General features: G+C 39.2%; 1 protein-coding gene across 2 annotated transcripts in view; it reads right to left on the bottom strand.

Moving 5' to 3' along the window:
* The window catches only part of bicc1a (BicC family RNA binding protein 1a), a 58870-nt gene that overhangs the window by 24125 nt on the left and 13792 nt on the right, over positions 1-20953 (bottom strand). For both annotated transcript variants that reach the window (XM_046856051.1, XM_046856049.1), the window contains exons 2-3: positions 16633-16676; positions 1495-1564 (exon numbers count right to left, since the gene is read on the bottom strand). In XM_046856051.1, the coding sequence (XP_046712007.1) occupies positions 1495-1564; positions 16633-16676 (114 nt within the window). The remainder of the gene's footprint in view (positions 1-1494; positions 1565-16632; positions 16677-20953) is intronic.

Raw genomic sequence — 20953 nt, forward strand, 5'->3', positions numbered from 1 at the left:
CTGTCTATCAGCTAGAATTCTGACCCTCAAAGACCTGTTAGTCTGCCTTTAAAATGTCCACCTCCACTACATTTATTATCCTAAATTAGATGCACCTGTTTGAGGTCGTTAGCTGCATAAAGACACCTGTCCACCCCATACAATCAGTAAGAATCCAACTACTAACATGGCCAAGACCAAAGAGCTGTCCAAAGACACTAGAGACAAAATTGTACACCTCCACAAGGCTGGAAAGGGCTACGGGGAAATTGCCAAGCAGCTTGGTGAAAAAAGGTCCACTGTTGGAGCAATCATTAGAAAATGGAAGAAGCTAAACATGACTGTCAATCTCCCTCGGACTGGGGCTCCATGCAAGATCTCACCTTGTGGGGTCTCAATGATCCTAAGGAAGGTGAAAAATCAGCCCAGAACTACACTGGAGGAGCTGGTCAATGACCTGAAAAAAGCTGGGACCACTGTTTCCAAGGTAACTGTTGGTAATACACTAAGATGTCATGGTTTGAAATCATGCATGGCACAGAAGGTTCCCCTGCTTAAACCATCACATGTCCAGTCACGTCTTAAGTTTGCCAATGACCATTTGGATGATCCAGAGGAGTCATGGGAGAAAGTCATGTGGTCAGATGAGACCAAAATAGAACTTTAGGGTCATAATTCCACTAAACGTGTTTGAAGGAAGAAGAATGATGAGTACCATCCCAAGAACACCATCCCTACTGTGAAGCATGGGGGTGGTAGCATCATGCTTTGGGGTGTTTTTCTGCACATGGGACAGGGCGACTGCACTGTATTAAGGAGAGGATGACTGGGGCCATGTATTGCGAGATTTTGGGGAACAACCTCCTTCCCTCAGTTAGAGCATTGAAGATGGGTCGAGGCTGGGTCTTCCAACACGACAATGACCCGAAGCACACAGCCAGGATAACCAAGGAGTGGCTCTGTAAGAAGCATATCAAGGTTCTGGCATGGCCTATCCAGTTTACAGACTTAAACCCAATAGAGAATCTTTGGAGGGAGCTCAAACTCCGTGTTTCTCAGCGACAGGCCAGAAACCTGACTGATCTAGAGAAGATCTGTGTGGAGGAGTGGGCCAAAATCCCTCCTGCAGTGTGTGCAAACATGGTGAAAAACTACAGGAAACGTTTGACCTCTGTAATTGCAAACAAAGGCTACTGTACCAAATATTAACATTGACTTTCTCAGGTGTTCAAATACTTATTTGCAGCTGTATCATACAAATAAATAGTTAAAAAATCATATATTGTGATTTCTGGATTTTTTTTTAGATTATGTCTCTCACAGTGGACATGCACCTACGATGACAATTTCAGACCCCTCCATGATTTCTAAATGGGAGAACTTGCAAAATAGCAGGGTGTTCAAATACTTATTTTCCCCACTGTAATTAATATATATATATATATATATATATATATATATATATATATATATATATATATATATATATATATATGCTATTAGTTAGAAAAATACCTTTTTTGGATTTGGCTCCGATCTTCAGTTTGGAAGGCCAGGCGATCTGAGTGCTTGTTTCATCCATGATCTGCTTAACACACACACACACACACACACACACACAAAATGCAATGAAACATGGGAATACAAATGATATTTGTTTAAAAATGCGCCATTAGTAGGTCACTTCTTAATAAATCCTCATAAAAGTGTGTGTTTGTGTGAGGAGCTCATGGAGAGCTTTGGAAATCTGAAGTGTATATTCTGTCACACACACTGAAATAGAATTTACAATTTACAATATAGTACAAATAGTATCAAAAGAAATAAAATTGAATTCAATCAAATGAAACAAATAGAAATGGCTGCAAAATTTGCAGACACCTGAGGATAAGATTCGTATGTGCTTTTTTTTTTAAACATCTTATTTTCTGTTATAATAACCGCCACTCTTCTGGGAAGATGTTCCACTAGATTTTGGAGTAAAGTCAGGTACTGATAGGTGAGGTGAGGAGGCCTGGGGTGCAGTCAGCATTCACATTCACCCCAAAGGTGTTCAATGAGGTTTAGAGCTCTATAGCAGGAGATCTTCCACTCCAACCCACGCAAAGCATATCTTCATGGCGATTTTTTTGTGTTTACGAGAGCACTGTAATGCTGGAACAGGTTTGAGTCTCAAAGTTTATGTGAAAAAAAATTCATGCTACTGCATTCAAATACACCTAATTCAATTGTGTACCTCCAAGTCTGTGGTAAGATTTATATACAGCTGGAAACGTCAGGTGTCCCAATACTTTTGTTCGTATAATGTAGGAAGCAGCATTTGCATTCATGATGGCGGATAAGATAATTAATAGAAAGAATTTACAATGTAATAAAAGACAGGAGGTGGAGCTGGAGGTAGCAGAGCTGAAGATGTTGAGGTTTTCATTGGGAGTGACGACGAGGATTAGAAACAAGTTTATTAGAGGGACAGCCCATGTAGGACGTTTTGGAGACAAGGTGAGGGAGGCGAGATTGAGATGGTTTGGACATGTGCAGAGGAGGGACATGGGGTATATCAGTAGGTGAATGCTGAGGATGGAGCCACCAGGAAGGAGGAAAAGAGGAAGACCAAGGAGGAGGTTTATGGATGTGGTGAGGAAAGACATGCAAGCAGTTGGGGTGAAAGAAGCAGGTGTAGAGGACGGAGGGGGTGGAGACGGATGATCCACTGTGGAGACCCCTAATGGGAGCAGCCGAAAGAAGAAGTACAATGTAATAAAACGAGATGTGCAATTGAAATGTATATGTGGGCAAAGAGGCAATACAGAAGTAGTGATAGTGTCTGGGTTGTAGCTGATCGAAGCCATAGTGAAATGCAGAGGGGATTAAATTGTGAAACTGTGTGGGGAAAAAAAAAAAAAAACAAAAGCAACAAAATGTAGTCCAAGCGGTCAGTCATGATAGCAGCCGACCTCACTGGCACCATTTTGGTCCTCACTCGTTATGCTAAACCAGTGGGTCTCAAACTTTTTTCTGCTATTTCCCAATTTAGAGTGGGCAAGTTTTCAAGTTCCATCTGTCCTCAATCACCCCATAAAATAGTAATGAAATACTTCAAGTTTAAAAATATCTAATTCATTCAAATATCAGGTTCTAAATCAATAACATCAAATGAATCAAGTTTAAAAAGTATAAAAAATATAAAAGTTGTGTTAGGTACCCTAACTAATTTGCATTAATGACCTAATTGTTTGTTTGTGGTTGCTTTAAGTGTATGAACTTTGTTTTTAATAGAGAAAATCATAAATTTAGAACACAAACTTTTTTTTGCCCCAGCTGTCATTTCTGTATTCCCCACTAGAGGGGCGTGCCACACACTTTGAGAACCACTCTGCAAAACATAATCGAAGAATCTTTGGAATCTAATAATTTTGCTAAATTGCAGCATTATACATGGGTCCTGATTTGATACATCTGTATATCAGAGAGAATTGTGCAATCAGGTGTAGAATGGCATCATCCTGTCTGGAACACTATAAACACCTAATTAACAAGAATATCGCCAGTCCTCTCATGATATAAAGTAGTGTTTATCATGAAGAACCTACTTGCATATACATTTTTCGATTCCTTTCTATATATAATATTTATATGAAGAGAATCATGGCTGTACACTGTTACCTGGGAAGCACCTCAGACCATGAGAGCACCAGATCTCTGAAGTAAAATCCAGCAAAGAGGTAGGCATCATGCTTTTCCACACCAGCCTGTTCTTATGATATCCAGCCACCTTTCAGTGGAAAAACTGGCCCTGGCCAATAAAACATTTGGCTTCAAGGTCTTAAGTGTACTACAGTCTTCTGTACCACACCCTTCACCATTATTCTTCATTACACAACATCTCACAGTCAGAGCATCAAGCTTCGACTTTGTTGCCAGACTCGGTTGCCAAATCCTGAGGAAGCATTTTCACTGGGTTTCGGTCAATCCTTTAAGCCCTGGTTACAATTGATAGCTTAAGTAAAACGAATCGTAAAAATGCACGCCTCGATGAAATATAGTGCAGAATTCAAAATGGGCAAATCGGATATTAGAGACGCTTTAATGTCTTGTGAAATATTTGCACGTAGTAGCTGAAATCCTGAGCAAAAGTTAATGCTTTAGTCTAAAATGTATAGAACACACAGTGGTGTGAAGCAGAGATGTAAAGAATACCTGAAAAAATGTGTAAAAATATAAATATTTTACAGCAAAAATAGCAAAACTGAAATACAGCGCTCCCAGCATTCCTGCCATGTCTGGAATGTGTCCTGGAAGTCTTCTTTTTCCGAAGCGTGTCAAAAACCTTGTGCGATTCGCATTGGATCTCCGCAATGTGTTAAAACTGTGAACTTTGAGCTGGATCTTCAGCTTCAGGTAGAGACTCAATTACTCAAATCTGGTGAGTAGGGTGGGTGCGGAAGTGAGATCGTGAGGATTGTTCTCCGATGATCATCATGCACGAGTTGCTGAATAGTTTCGACATTTTCGGGGGGTCTGCCTCGTTGAAGGTCTTCCTGATCTCTCGTTGTCTTCCAGTGATGTTCTTCCGCACTTAAAGCGCACGTGCCACTCGGAACACTTAGAGCGACTCATTGCAGCATCACTGTCTGTCAAACATCTCATTATTAGATTGGTTTTATGTTTGCTCTTTGTTCTAACTTGCAGTACATGAAGAAATCATGTCACATGGTCAGAATAGAACCAGTTAGCAACATTAGCCTTGAAACTTTTTTATACCATTTATTATGTTGTTTTTGCACCAAATGTTGCAAATGTGCACTTTATGAAGTGTCCTGGTGAGATTGTGTTGCTTTTTTGTTATTCTCACACATTGGTCCTGGGGGAACATTGTTTCTTTATTGTATATGACAACAAAAGCCTATTTGACTAGTACATTATTTTGTTTCTCAGTATCTAATAAAATGGCTTTTTGCTCATTTGTCATCACTAAGCACACGTGCTGGAATTTTTTATGGCTGTCGAGTAAATGGTGAACAGAATCGAGGCTGATCTTCAAGATCTTACTTTAAATGTTACATAGCGTTCTCACGCTGTATTTTATCATTTGCATGACTTTTTCACTCACAAACACAACAAAGCACCTTCTATGCTTATAAACACATTATTAATTAGCATTTAATAACTTCCACGTGAAACACCTGGGGATCTCAAAAGGGTCGGTACGTTCTGTGTTTCGTGCACGTAAGGGAAACGGGTTTTATGACGGCTGCAGAGAACAAATATGCACCTGCACATTTTAGACATTTTACTGACAAAATACATATCAAAATACAGATTCTCTCAGATTTTTTTTTCCCCAGCTTTTCACTCATTTACATACACGTGCAGTTGGAGCAAAAGAGTACAATCTGACAAATCTGTCAAAATCTGACAGAAAAAATAGTTTAAGTTACCATTAAAGTCCTATAAAGTGTTAACAAATTATCCAAATTCCCTGCTAAAATATACACTATATAAGCAAAAGTTTATTTTCACCTGACGCTACATCACATTCCACATCGAATGCCTATTTGCAGTTATAATAACCTTCACTCTTCTAGAAAGATGTTCCACTAGATTTTGGAGTGTGTTTGTGGAGATGTGAGCTCATTCAGGCACAAGGGTTTTAGTAAAGTCAGGCACTGATGTAGGTGAGGGTGAGAAGGTCTGGGGTGCCGTCAGTGTTCACATTAATTCCAGGGATTTCCAATAGAATCGAGGAGGAAAAACAAGGTGTGAGAAAACTTTGACTTTTGTTCTCCACTATATGAGTGGAATGATATGAGTGAAACATTTCTACACATAAAATACCAGTGTTTAATGTATACCTGTGGTTAGGTTTACTTCTATTTTAATGTATTATTATTATTATATATTATTTTTAACACAATTTATTTGTTAGATTTATGATCTGAAAATATCCTCAGTTTTGTATTTTTTAATGAATTAAAAAATTTAAAACCAAAAATCTAAATCTTGATACAGGTAGTATTTTACTTACGGTGGAGATACGTTACGATGACCCCATCTTAAGTAAAAAATGTAGTAAGTTTGAGATGGTACTATGACTGTGATAGTCTTTCCTGCTTAATGCTGATTTATAATTTTTTTATTTTCTGCTCTAAACTGATGGCTTTCCTCTTCTTTTTTCCCCTACAAGCAGGAGACATACTTGGGTGTTTGGAGGACTTGCTTTTATCAAAAATTGCTGTTTGAAACAAAAAAATACACACCGAGACAACTTTACTCCGTCCACCGCTAGCGAGAGTGGGGCATCTCACAGGGCGAGAGATACACTCGTCCCAGCTGTGTGTCCAACGTATCCTACATCGTACCCTGCTGCCTTTTTTTTTAATATTTTTACAATTTTGTCGTGTATATATATATATATATATATATATATATATATATATATATATATATATATATATATATATATATATATATATATATATATATATATACACACACAATTTTATTTATATTTCTCAATTTAATATAATTAAATTATATTTATAGTATAAATACATTATTTTTTTATTTATTACATTTATTTTTTTTTTTTACCTATTTTTGTTTACTCCAAAAAAGATATTTCACAAAAAACCCGTTTTTACAATTAATATTATCTGCAATATTTGAATCTCATTCTGTATATAATTATATTTGAAACTCACACTGACAAAGTGTTTTACAGTATTGTGTGTACTGAACATCGATATAAATATACTTTTGGTATCTACACAGTGTTATGAGCACTTCTTGATGACCGCAGCAGGCTGCTTGTGGTGTGTTTAGCATGATGTTAAGTGTTTAAAGTCTGCCAGTAGACAGGTGATGGTTGACTGAAGAACAGTTCAGGCTGAGTTGTTGAAAACAGATTCGTCTTGTCGTGGACATTCCTCACAACACAACCAGAACAAATAGGGGTCAGGGTACAGGGAATTACGTATTACATAATGTTTGACTCATGCAAGCAAATAAATAAATAGATAGCTAACATGGGGCTAAAGCTAAGTTCAAAAGTGTACAAATGCTTTGCACATATACAATATGAACAAAAGTTTGTGGACACTTGAACATAACATTCGTCCCACTGCGTGATAGTGTATTTGAAAACGAATGTCAATAATGGGCATGATATTTGTTTCTTTGCTCGTTTTCGATTCGGAAAACAGCTAAATGTTTAACAAAACGTAAAAGTGCAGCGTTTAATGTGGAGTATATCCAATCTTTTTTTTTTACTCTATTTTGGCATATTTTTGTGACCTGCAGAATGTCAAAAAAACAGCATAAACAGGAGCATTCTGAAAGTTGATCTTGGAAGCAATGCCAAAAACGTGTGAGGCAAGCAGATATGGACAAAAGTTTGCTGACACCGGAGCACAAGTTTGGAATTTACAAGTTGGGGTTTCACATTTACTCCCCGTTTCCTGTAATAATTTCGTCTACTCTTCTGGGAAGATGTTCTACTATATTATGAAGTGTGCTTGTGGGGATGTATGCTCATTTAGCTATAAGTGCATTAGTAAAGTCAGGTACTGATGATTGGTGAGGGCTTGGAGTGCAGTCAGTGTTCCAATTCATCCCAATATTGTTCAATAGGATTGAGGTCAGAGCATGTTGTCATGCTGGAACAGGTTTGGACTCCTAGTTCAAGTAAAAGAAAAGTTTCATGCTACCTTATCCAAAGACATCATGTGTTCCTCCAGCGAAACACATACAACAGTAAAAGTCAGGTGCCCCAATACTATTGTTCATATTGCATTCAGCTTTATATTAACATTTCCACGCCATCTGTTTTATTAAATTTCGTTGTGAAAATTGTGTTCTTGGTATTTTTTTTTTCGTCTGATTGGATTTGATCCAAAATTACAATTACGTAACTGGTTGTGCGCAATGGCACATAAAAGTGCGTATAATTCACATTTGTGTACCTTGAATTAATTTCTTGCATAAGAACAAGCTTAAGCATTATGAAGCTTTTCAAAGAACCGGAATATCTTGCAATGCTCCATAAGGATTCTTCCGAAATACAATCAAATGCTTTATTCCTGATCTAGCATTTCTTTCCTAACATTTTCTTTATCTTACACTCTCTCTCTCCCTCTCTCTCTTTCTCTCTCTCTATCCTAAGCCCCTCTTACCTCAGGAACAAGGATGTGTGCATTAAGGATCACTAATAACCAGGTTTTTCTGCCAGACTGAAGTTCTAATGGAAAAAGCTTAGTCTCAGAAATCCAAGAGTCCACGTGGAAGGACTTCAAACCCGAATCAGGCCATATTTCTTTACTAATGATGCGCGAGAGATCAAATGAGAAAACTCATAAAATCTTCCCCAAAAAAACAGAAAATTGGTCATCAATCATCACAGATCATTTACATTCATGGCATTTGGGAGATGCACTTATACAGAGAGACTTAGTTCTTGAGCAGTTGAAGATTAAAGGCATTGCTCAAGAGATGTGAACTGGTGACTTTTCGATCAGCATTGTAACAACTGAGCTTCCATTTCTGCAGTAAATACTGTCATAATTCCTCTTGAAAACCTGCTTGATCTTCCATTAGAGGATCTGAGATACACCTTTTGTTACATTTGCGGCATTTGGCGGATATCCAGATATCCTTCTCCAGAGAGATTTACATCTAGAGATCCAACAAATGAGCAGTTGAGAGTCAAGTTTTGCTCAAGGCCAAGGCGCAATAATAGGGCATGCAAGACAGTATATGAGGGCGCTATTGCAAGTAATGTATTTATTCTTGTATTCACCTCTTCTTTTTTAAAAGGGGGAGAGGGGGCACCAACCATGATCTTGCATACACCTCAGCAAATGTTCAGTTGCACTCCTGGCTCAAGGGCAGTTTGGGCCGGCAATGCCCAGCAGCGAAAGCAGATCTTAGATCAGAACTCACAACATTCTGATCAGAAGTCCACCATAGTAACCATTGAGCCACTACTTTGCTTGCCAATTTTTAATTCAGTAATCGTTGACACACTTGTTATTAGGTTTTAGTTTTATTAACGTTTTAGTTGTCAGGAGGTGATCGTTTTGTCCTGATTGCCCTTTGTTTAGCTCTAGGTCTCGACCAATTCTTTGATTTTGCTGATTATCCGGCACGATAGTTGACTGCGAGAACTATCGGTAAAAATCCATACCGATATTTTTTCCGAGTTGTGACTGCACCGGAGAAGGTCTGCTGTCATTATACAGTATGAAAGCACCCTCTAGTGGTAAATCACTGACACCTGTTTGCTTTGATATGCAAGACTCCTCGATGTACCTCATTCATGTTAGTTCAAAGGGCATTGACTAAAGTTAGGAGATCAAATGAATTTTTTAAATGTATTAGTAAATGTTGTAATTAACAAACAAATAAACAATACTTCTAAAGCATTTAACTTTAGTTCATGTTACAAAAGGAATCTAACTTACTTAGTGTTACCACTTCACATAGATACAGTCATGCTTAAAATGGACATCTTTAAATGTAGTCACAAAAAAATTACAATTAAATAAATTTAGTTACTAAAATAGTCCTATTTTACATTGATTTATGGTTTTGTTTTTTTCAGTATCAAATTTTAAAATGGTTGATTGGTCGGTTATCCGCAAGTACGATCCAACCTAGCTATTAGTAAAATCGATCGGCCCCTAGTAATCTTCCTGCTGACTTTTTCTCACTCCTGTACAAATTAATTGTCTGAAGATTGCATGTGCGAAAGGTGAGTATGCAAAATTGGCCAAGGGTCTTTAGGTGGGAGCGCAGGCATCTTCTTGGTCTTACACAAAAACATAAGTCATTCACTAGTCTCTGTAAGCATCATGTATGCAAAAGACAGGGGATAGTGCTTTCAAGGCAACTATGTATTCACAAAAAAAAAAAAAAAAGAAAAAAGGGGGCCCCAGGATAAACCCCTGAACACCTATTCAAAAGTATATTTGGAAAGCAACCCCAGGAACATACTGTTCCACACCCCGCTGATGTACGAATTTCTCTCCACTTTGCCTTTTTAATGGTCTCCGAGCAGGATTACGCAACAAAGGTTTCTGTTCCATCAGTTCATTTGGAACAACAAAACTAAATGTTCTCGCCTGTGAAGGAAAGCGTTATAGCCATGTAGAAACAGTGCGGCTGTCTTAGATCACGGCTGCACTTGTTGCAGCTGGAGCCGAGGCTGTGATCTAGATTTCGAGAGGGCGCTCCGATGGCATCCTTTCATCACGTTACTGACAGGAAACAGAGTGAAGAAAATTCCAGAAGTGATATAAAAACACAAAAACAGACGCCGTTCGAAGGATGACGAGTCCCCTAAAAGTCGCAGTGTAGCCACTATGCCAAATCACACAATTCCTTTACACTCAATGTGACCTTTTTTTATTCAATCATAAAAATGGATGCATGTTGATTTGTAAGAGGCAGATGTAGAGGACAGGGTGGTAGCGTCCCCTAATGCGAGCAGCCGAAAGAAGAAGAAAAATGAATCCATGGATTTAAATAAACAATTTTACCCAAATATTTAACTTGCTTTAATTTTGTTTATTTGATTGCAGCATAAACCATTTACACACACATCTTTGCGTCATTCATAAGACATTTTGTGACTTCTCGTGAATTATGTGGAATTTACACTTGAAATACTCGAGTTGGTTTTCTTTTCCGGCTCGGCAGAATGGTCCTGGAGGCTCATAAAATGACGCACAGATGCCAAACACACAAAACACGGAGCCACCAAAGCACCATTTGGACCACTTTTATTAGATCTTGATCACTGCAGACCAGGAACATCCCACAAGAGCTGCAGTTTTGGAGATGCTCTGACCCAGTCGCCTAGTCGTCACAATTTGTCAAACTCACTCAAATCCATACGCTCGCCCATTTTTCCTGTTTCAAACACGTCAACTTTGAGGACACAATGATCACTTGCTGCCTAATAAATCCCACCCACTAACAGGTGCCATGATGAACTAAGTGAAGGTGAAAAAATTGAGAAGTTTGTGTTATTAATTGAGTGTGGGGAAAAAAAAGCAACCAGTTTTCTACACTTAATGGTAAAAGTCTATATGTGGTTCATCCTAAAATCACTTGCTGGTATTCAATTGTACAGGATGTCTTTGGATAAGGTACCATTTGCCCTTTGAACTAGGAGACCCAAACATGACAATACCCCTGTGCACAAAGCTCCATAAAGATATGCTATACATAGAATGAAGTAGAAGATCTTCAGTGGCATGCTATAGAGATTTGACCTCAAACCTACTTAACACTTTTATGATGAATTGGAATGTTGAATGCACTCCAGGCCTCCTCACATCACCTACAAAACTACCCGACTTTACTTAGATCCTTGTAGCTGAACGAGCACAAATCTCCACAAAATCTAGTGAAACATCTTCCCAGAAGAGTGGAGGTTATTATAACACTAAATGGGAACTAAATGTGGAACAGAATGTGTTCCAAAATCACAGACGAATCTTGGTTGTGTCCACAAACTTTTGTCTATACAGTGCGCACAGCAGTGTAGTGGGAAACTGTGGGAAAACTTCTGTCTCTGAGTGATCTCCTTCAGGAAGAGGCTCATTATCAAAGTATTCAGTTGGAAGCATGTCTGAGGGACTGAGAGACTGAAAGACTGAGGGAGTGAGGGAGAGGGAAAGGGAGAGGCTGGAGGAGCCATGCTGCTGGAATTCCCTTCTCTCTCCCTGTACAGTCCCTGAAGTCACTATTATCTGTACATCTATTGCTTGATTGCATTTCTCTTGTTTTTGGACAACTGCTGCAGATGGAGTAGGTCGAGACCACACACACACACACACACACACACACACACACACACACACACACACACACACACACACCTGTTAACATTTAAACACTTTTCTCTTCCTCTCTGAGCTAGTGGCTTCCATCTCAGTGGGAGAAAGAGAGTGAAACTAGCTTCAAACAGTCTCACTCTCTTTCACTCCATCTCTCACAGCCTTCTCCTTTCTCACAGACTCACTCTTCCTCTTTCCCTCAGTCTCGCTTTCTTTCTCTCATTCTATTTCTCACAGTCTCACTCTCTGACTCACTCTATCTCTGTCTCATTCTCTGTTTCTCAGTCTTATTCTTTTTATCTTTCTTTTAAAGTCTCCCTATCTCTCAGACTCACTTTCATTCGCTCATATTCTAATTCTCATTCTCTTACTTAGTCTTATTTTCTTTGTCTCCCTCAGTTTCACTCTCTCACAGTCCTATTCTCTTTATCTGACTCTTTCTCCCAGTCTCATGTTTACAGTCTCACTCTCTTTCACAGTCTCATTCTCTGTCTCCATCTCTGTCTCATTTTCTTTCTCACTCTCTTTCAGTATCCTGCTCTCTCAAGGAATCACACTTTCCTGCATACACTTTGTCTCACTCTCGTTCTCTCACAGTCTTATTCTCTTTATCTCGCTTTTTCTCTCACAGACTCAGTCTCAATCTCTTTCTCTCAGTTTCAGGTTTACAGACTCTCTCTGTCTTTCTCTTTATCTCATGATTTCTCTTAGTTTTACTCTTTCACAGTCTCATTCTCTATCTCAGTCTCATTTTCTTTCTTACTCTCTATCAGTCTCATTCTCTCTCACAGACTCACTCTCATTCTCTTTCTCTCTGTCTTGTTCTCTCAGTGTTATTCCCTTTATCTCACTTTTACACTCACTCTCTTACAGACTCACGCAAAGTCTTGTTCTCTCTAAATCTTTCACACACTATCACTCTATCTCAATCTCACTCTTGCTCTCACAGACTTACTCTTTCTTTCACACTCTCTCAATCTCATTCTCTTTCGCTCAAAGTCTCACTCCTTAACAGTCACTTAAAGTCGCTCAAAGTCTCACTCTCTCTCTCACAATCTCAATCATACTTTCTCAAAATCTCAGTCTCTCTCTCGCACTCACACACACACACACACACACACACACCTCTCAGCATTTAAACACTCCTATTTGTCTTCCTCTGTGCTCAAGTGGCTTCATTAGAGAAAAGTAAACAGAGACGAGTCCTGTACACGTCTTGAATGCATCTCGTGACTGTAAATTGAGTCCTGACGCTGAATCCAAGAGCGAACAAACAGCCTCCTGAACAAGAATAAAAGCTGAAGCAGACATGATCAGCAGTCAGTTCAGTTGTATAATCGCAGCCTTCCTGTATTGTCATTAAACGTGTCACGATTCTAGAATGTGCCCTGCTTTTTCCACTCACATGTGAACAAGTGGAGCGATAAACTACATTCACACAGTAAAGTGTTTTGTGTTAAAAAATAAAAAGAGTAGATTAGATCATCTTTATTCATGGGTTCATGGTCTGAATTATTGAGTCTACACTCAGGACCGATCTGGAACAATTTTGGGATAAATATGTGAAGATTTTGGTTTCTGGACCTCGTGTGTAAACTGCACACCACTGATTAATCTTTTCACTGTGTTTATATAATCCTGATTAAGTGTGCAGGCCAACACCACACGGTTATTTTATTTACTCTCACAGTCTCACTCTCTTTCTCATAGTCTCTCTGTATCCCTTAGTCTCACTCTTTCTCTCACGCTCTCACAGTATCACTCGCAGTCTCGCTTTCTCTTACACTATTGTAGTCTTACACTCTCTCTCTCTCTCTCTCTCTCTCTCTCTCAAACCTTATTCCAAAGTCCTACTCACACTGTCTCATTCTTTCTCTCGCTGTCTCACTCTCTTTCTCCCACTCTACCTCTCATAGTCTTACTCAGTCTCACTATCCTTCACACTCTTCCAGTCTCAATCTCACACACACTCACTATCCCTCACTCTATGGCAGTCTCACTCTTTTACAGTCCCACTCTTTCTTTGACTCTTTGACAGTCTAACTCTCTTCGCTCACCCTCTCTTAGTCTCACTCTCTCAGTCTCACTAATTTAACCCCCCTCATACAATCTCACTCTTTCTCAGACTTACTCAAATCCCTCACTCTCTGTCTCACACTTTCTCTCAAACCATCTCTCATAATTTCACTCTGTCTTATACCCTCTCATAGTCTCAGTCTCTCTTTCCCTCACAGTTTCTCTTTCTTTCACTCTATTGCTCACAGTCTCACTCTCTTTCATAGACTCACTCTTTCTTTATCTCTCAGTCTATCTTTCTCATCTCAGTCTCTCACAATCTCAATCTCTGTCACACAAAATCACTCTCACACACTCGCTCTCCCACATTTTCTCTCTCTCTCTCTCTCTCTCTCTCTCTCTCTCTCTCTCTCTCTCTCTATCACACACAATTTTATCTCTAGTTTTTCAGTATGATCGACCATCTCTGACTCGTCCGTGGAAACGAAACACACTCGGCACTCTTTTCTTCGCCAAACTAGCCAAGCCCATCATCAGTTCTTTTGTTTCTGAACAATAGGAAATAAACAAGGACAGACAGCAAGAGTTCTGTGGTTTTCCCAACATTCAGGACACATTTTACACGATTTCTAGAGCATGGGCAAGTATGATATTCCCGTGGGAACAGCTCTTCTAGCTCATATGTCACTACTTGCACTCTGATCGCACTGCACAATTTTCTTAACTGTAACATAACAATAAGTATGCCCATGTCTCTAATTTTCAGTTAAACATGCTCATGAGGTACCAGAGATCAGGTCCGTTTATTGATTCCAGACCTACTTGATTCATTTACATTAACATTGAGGGCATTTGGATTTTTTTCCATACCAACTTACACCTCAGCAGTTAAGGGTTAGGGGCTTCGCTCAAGGGCCCAGCAGTGGCAGCATGTTGGTGCTGAGGTTTGAACTCGTTACCTTCCGATCCATAGTCTGATGCCTTAAGCAGTGAGCGATCATCCAGGAGTAGAGCACCATCCTGACACCCTAGTCCTAGATGGAGTTCTCTTTAATTAGAGAGCATTTAATGCTCAAAGATGGATTTGGACTATAATGAATATAAACAGTGTGGATGGAACATGCTATGAATATTTTTGCAATCAAGTGTCCATCAGTAAACATCTAACCTCCACAATGATGGAACTATATTGAATGGACTTTGTGTTACTCAGATGAAGGTTCTCTTTAAAGTATAATTTGTTCCTCATACAATCTCAAGGATACAACCATCATCCATTCTTTAGTGACAAACTTATAGAACTAATTCACAACGCTTAAATGTTATTATTATATAATTAAAATTATATGGGACACTGTGGCTTTTTAAAATTGATATACAAATAACAACGTAACGGGAGGAGAAACAGAGCGGGATCTTAATGGACTAATCACGTTTCCATATTCTTTTATTTCTTACTCCTTTACCATTTCCCTCTTTTGTTCATTCCTTGTTCTCTTTTGTTACATGTCACTTTTTCCACCTTTTTGCTGTCCTTTCTCTGACATTTGTGCTCCACTTCTATTTTAAATCCCTTCTTTTTTGCTTTCTTACTCCGTATTCATTTCGCACTCTCTCTCCATATATTCATTCTATTCTTCCAGTGTCGCTCTCTTTCTTTCTCTCACTCCTCATCCATTCTCACTCTTCCCTCCTTAACTCTCTCTTCCTTTTGTTCTCTCCCTCCTTTCTATCGCTCTCTTTCTTTTTCACCTTTTTCTTTCTTCCACATCCTCTCATGCTTTTCCTTTCTTTCTTTTAATCTATGGTTCCTCCTTTTGTCCTTTAGATTTTCTTCCATTCTCTCTCTCCTTCTCTTTCATTCTCTCTTTTCTTACTTCCATTCTCTCTTTTATTATTTTCATTCTCCTATTTTTTTATACTTCTTTTCTTTCTCTCCTCCTGTCATTCTCCCTTCTTTTATTTCTTACTTCCTTTCTCCCCTTCATTCTCCCTTTCTTTCTCTTTCTTCCTTTCATTTGATTATGCTTTCTTCCTTTCTCTCTTTCTTTCTCCTTTCCTTTTTCTATTCCTCTATTCAATCTTTTTATCTTTGTTTAATTCTTTCTCTCTTAATCTCAATCCCACACTCAATCTTCCTCCCCTCTAATAGCACTTCTAATTATGTGTGTTGTTCTTGTGATCTGAAGAGCGTTTCTATCTCTGGGTTTGAGTATGAAGTGCAAAGCCACGCACACGCTCTGGAAGTGAAACGACTTCACGTGAAGAGCCAAAAAAGTTTTCCACTTCAGAGCTGATGGAAGAGAAATGAAGCGAGATGGGTGAGGGCAGATGGGTTTAATGCGCTTAGTGTAGATGGAGAGATGGAGAGAGTGAAAAGATGACAGGAACAAAATAACCCAGAGAAACCAAAAGTAGCATTTCAAACAAACTGGCAACTTGGGTTTTATTACAGAAGCGCTGACTCACCAAAACTTCATGGAACAGAGTGAATGTTTTGTCTAAAGGTGAAGGCAGAAATGTCAACATCAGTGAAAAATCCATTGTCTCCGTATTTGTGTGTGTGTGTGGTGTAATTGCTGAACCGCTCAGATATTAGAGACAAAAATCACATGATGTTAATAAAATGAATCAAACCCCAGGACAGTAACAGCAGCTTCACCTCAGGCTGCATCGCCCCACTGCTAAGTGTGGCTGATTATTGTCCTGTAGCCGCATGCGTTACAGCTTTGCGTCTCTCTCCACAAAACAACCCTCAAAATAGGTCTAAAGCAATTAAAGGAAATGAAGATCTTACCTTCTGGAAAAAATCCTCTCCGCCGATAACTCGCCCTTCACTGGCTGCAGAGAGACAGAGAAAGAGAACGGGGGGGATTAAAGGAGAGAAAGAAAAAAAAAGATAAATGAGAGAGAGTAAACAGAGAGCAAATGAGACAGAAAAGAGACAACAAGAGGATAATTGGAGGGAGAGAGAGAGAGAGAGATTTTTATTACTCCTTCTTTATTTACATAAAATAGATAATAAATCTCCATTAAATTGTTCACCTGGTTTTTGAAAAAAAAAAAAACACTACACCAGTGGTCACCAACATGGTGTCCGCAGACACCAGGTAGCCCACAAGGACCACATGAGTAGCCCGCAGGCCTTTTCTAAAAATAGCTGTTCCCTACTTTGTTAAATAATTGTTAATGATTATTATAAGAAAACATTAACATGATCAGTGTCTTCACATAGATGAATATTATTAGTAATAACATATAATAAAAGGTAAATTGAGCATATTTGTTATTTCAGATCAAACTGAAAACTGTGTGTATCAAACTGCCCTTCACATTAATCGGTACCCAAGAAGTAGCTCTCAGTTTCAAAAAGGTTGGTGACCCCTGCACTACACCATACTGATTCAAAAGTCACAAGACAAGATCGGTGAATTCTTGAAATGATTTAAAACCGTGAGATTCAGTCGAGATTCTATCCTTCACCAAGTTAACTGTCATTAGCTGATCATTCTACCAGCTACTTTCTCCAGCCTTTTCTTCCTACACCTGTAAACCACTACAACCAAATACACACTTGTGTGCTGAACTGCATGACGTGCGTAACTGGTGATGAGGTGAAGTTTATTTCAAAAAGATGTTTAGGAAACATTTGTTAAATGAGTCTGCAGTTTCAGACATCTGGAATAAACCAGAGTTAAGGTTTTTCAAAACAGGGGGAGAGGAATGGATGGCTGGATGAGGGATTGATGGATGGAGAAATGGACAGTTAAATGGATGGAACTGGAGGTTAACAAGAAAAAAATGAAAAGAAAAGAAATCAAGTAAAATACGGCTGATTGGAGCCCAGAATGACCATTTGTTGAACAGCCTGGCCAATGAAATAGAAAAGGGTTGAATTATATAAACTTAAATTAAAAATTATATAAAATGTTTCAATCCATTCATCCAGGAATCCCCATAACGCTGCCAAAAATATGAGGGAGGGAGGGATGGAGAGATAGAGACAAGGAAGGACCGATTACACAGATAATCATAAACATATCTGGCCATATTTCAGCAGACAGGAAACACTGCAGTCCAGGGCTCTTTCCCAAAAACACTCAATCAAAGCTGCTGCCCTTTCCTTTAACTGTTCCTTCAACTGTTCCCTCAACCGTTCCTTCAGAGTATGCGCAGATGGGCTGCAATAGTATGCGCTTGCACAAGTACAAACACACACGCACACACACACAGGCTGCTGTAGCACAAACACACACAGGCTGCTGGAGTACACACACACACACACACACACACAAAGCCTGTACAAGTAAGCATAGACTGGCTGCTGGACTATGTGCAGATGGACTCCATGAGTACACACACACACACACAGGCTGCTGGAGTATACACACACACACACACACAAGAACATGCAGATGGGCTGCAAGAGTACACACACAGGTTGCTAGAGTACAGACACAGGCCCACACACACACAGCTCTGGAGTATACACAGGTACACAGACACACACACAGGCTGCTGAAGAACACACAGAGGCTGCTGGAGTACACAAACATACACACACACACACACACACACACACACACACACACACAGGCTGCACAACTCACACAGAAACTTTTATTTGTAGGTGCAGTAAAGCTCCGAGCTTAAAGGAACACATTGAGACAATTAGCTACTCTCGTTCACTCGCTTACTCGACACATTCCTCTCTCAAACACACACACACAGATTCCAGGAACTCAGATGTAATAAAACTAGGGCTGTCAAAATTAACACATTAGTAACGCTTTAAAGCAAATTAATTTTAACACCAATAATTTTGATGACGCCCAATTACTGCAGCAAACTTTTCTGTATGACCCTTTTTTTTTTTAAAGTATAAATAAAAAAATATAAAAACGAGCAAAATAAAACCTTCAACATTTAATCACAATTTCCTCTCATTACTTAGATATAAAAAAATATATATACAAATAAATTCCACCAAATAAAAATGATTTACAATAAACAATAAACATTTGTTTTACTGATGCAACAAATCTCAAAACAAGCACCAAAATTGACCATGACACACATCCGGCAATTAAAATCGTCCGTGTGGAAACAAAGCAAAAGTTCCATTTGTTGTCCTCATAATTTACATAACTTTAAATACCATAATTACATTCAAACATTTAAACGAATATTTTGCCTTCATGCTCTATGTTGAGGATGGTTTTACTAATAATAAATATACATTTGCATCCATATTTGTTGAATAGAGTATTTAAAAACTTGAAAAGTATTAATTTAAGGTACATTTAGAAGAAACAAAAATGTGCGATGAAGTTGCAATTTATCACAAGTTAACTCGTAACAATTGTGCGATTAATTGCAATTACAATTTTAATCGGTTGACAGCCCTAAATAAAACACGTGTGTGTGTGTGTGTGTGTGTGTGTGTGTGTGTGTGTGTGGACCTGCATCTCATTAGTGCAGAGACTAAAAATATGAGTAGAGTTCTCCTGAGCCACATTCCAAACAAAGCAGGAAAGAGCTGAAATCAATGCCTGCATTTCTGCTTTGCTTTTAAACACACACACACACACACACACACACACACACACACACACACGCACACGCACACGACTCTGGTTCTCCATTGAACTTTTTTCTCTTCATGGGACACTGTAGTTTTTTGTCCATGTCAAGAGGGAAACATGTTCAGACTCTAGCTACATGGTATGTGCAAAAGTATTGGGACACCCTTTTTAGCCACATGTGGTTCTTTCCCAAAATGCTACCACAAAGTGCACACACACACACACACACACACACACACACACACACACACACACACACACACTATTAACAAGTGAGTACACCCCTCAAATATCAGCAGCCATATCTTCTCAAAGAACAATACTATGGAAATGAAACTTGGATATATTTTAGTCAATGTGCAGCTTGTTTTGCAGTACAGATTTACTGTCTTCTGAAAATAACTCTACAGCCATTACTGTCTAAACAGCTGGCAACAAAAACGAGTACACTTTAAGTGAACATGTCAAAACAGTGTCCAAAGTGTCAGTGTTTTGTGAGAGCACCAGTGTTATCCCACACTGCATTAATCCTCCTGGGCATGGAATTCACCAGAGCTGCACAGATTGTTGATGGGATCCTCTTCCACTCCTCCATAATGACATCATGGAGCTGCTGGATGTCAGACACACAGCACTTCTCCACCTTTCTCTTGAGGATGCCCCACAGGTGCTCAATAGGGTTCATGTCTAGAGACATACTTCATGCACTCAAACACCTTTGGCAAGTCAGTTGTTATCTTGGCAGTGTGTTTAGGGTTGTTACGTTGGTAAACTGCTGTTCCAGCCCAAGACCATGATGCTACCACCACCATGCGTGACTGTAGGCAAGACACAATTTTCTTGGTTCTCCTCACCAGGGCATCACCACACATGCTGGACACCATCTGAGCCAAACAAGATTATCTTAGTCTCATCAGACCATAGGACATGGTTCCAATAATTCATGCTCTTGGACAGGTTGTCTTCAGAAAACTGTTAGAGGTCTTTTGTGTAAGCGTGTAAGCTCCTTCTGGGACAATGGCCATGCAAACTGGCTTGTTGCAGTGTGCGGCGTATGGTCTAAGCCTCTGTCATTTTTGTGGAGAGCAACAATTCTCAAAACTCAACTCATCAGAAAGTTCTTTGCCATGAGGTACCATATTGAACATCCAGTGAAAAAAGAAAGAAAATTGTATTTAAACCACCCAATTTTAACTTCTTTAATACAAGATACACAAATTTGTATGGTTCTGTCAAGTAGATAAGCCAATAATGGCTGTAAGTCAAGTTATTTTCAGAGGACAGTAAATCTGTACTGCTAAACAAGCATGGTGCACATATATATGGTACTGAAATTGAACCAAACCGTGACTTAAGAACCGAGGTTCGTACCTGTGCCAGCGGTGAGCGAGTGGAGGGCGGAGCCGGTTGGAACGAACGTTAAAAAACACCTGCAGCTGATGAGACTTATCAGTGCGTTCTGTTTCACTCTGGTGACAGCAATAAAGAGGAGAGAGACATGAGCCTCGGGGAGAGAACCACCAAACAGAGACG

The sequence above is a fragment of the Silurus meridionalis genome, chromosome 8 (assembly GCF_014805685.1).
Source record: "Silurus meridionalis isolate SWU-2019-XX chromosome 8, ASM1480568v1, whole genome shotgun sequence".
Taxonomy (NCBI): Eukaryota; Metazoa; Chordata; class Actinopteri; order Siluriformes; family Siluridae; genus Silurus; species Silurus meridionalis.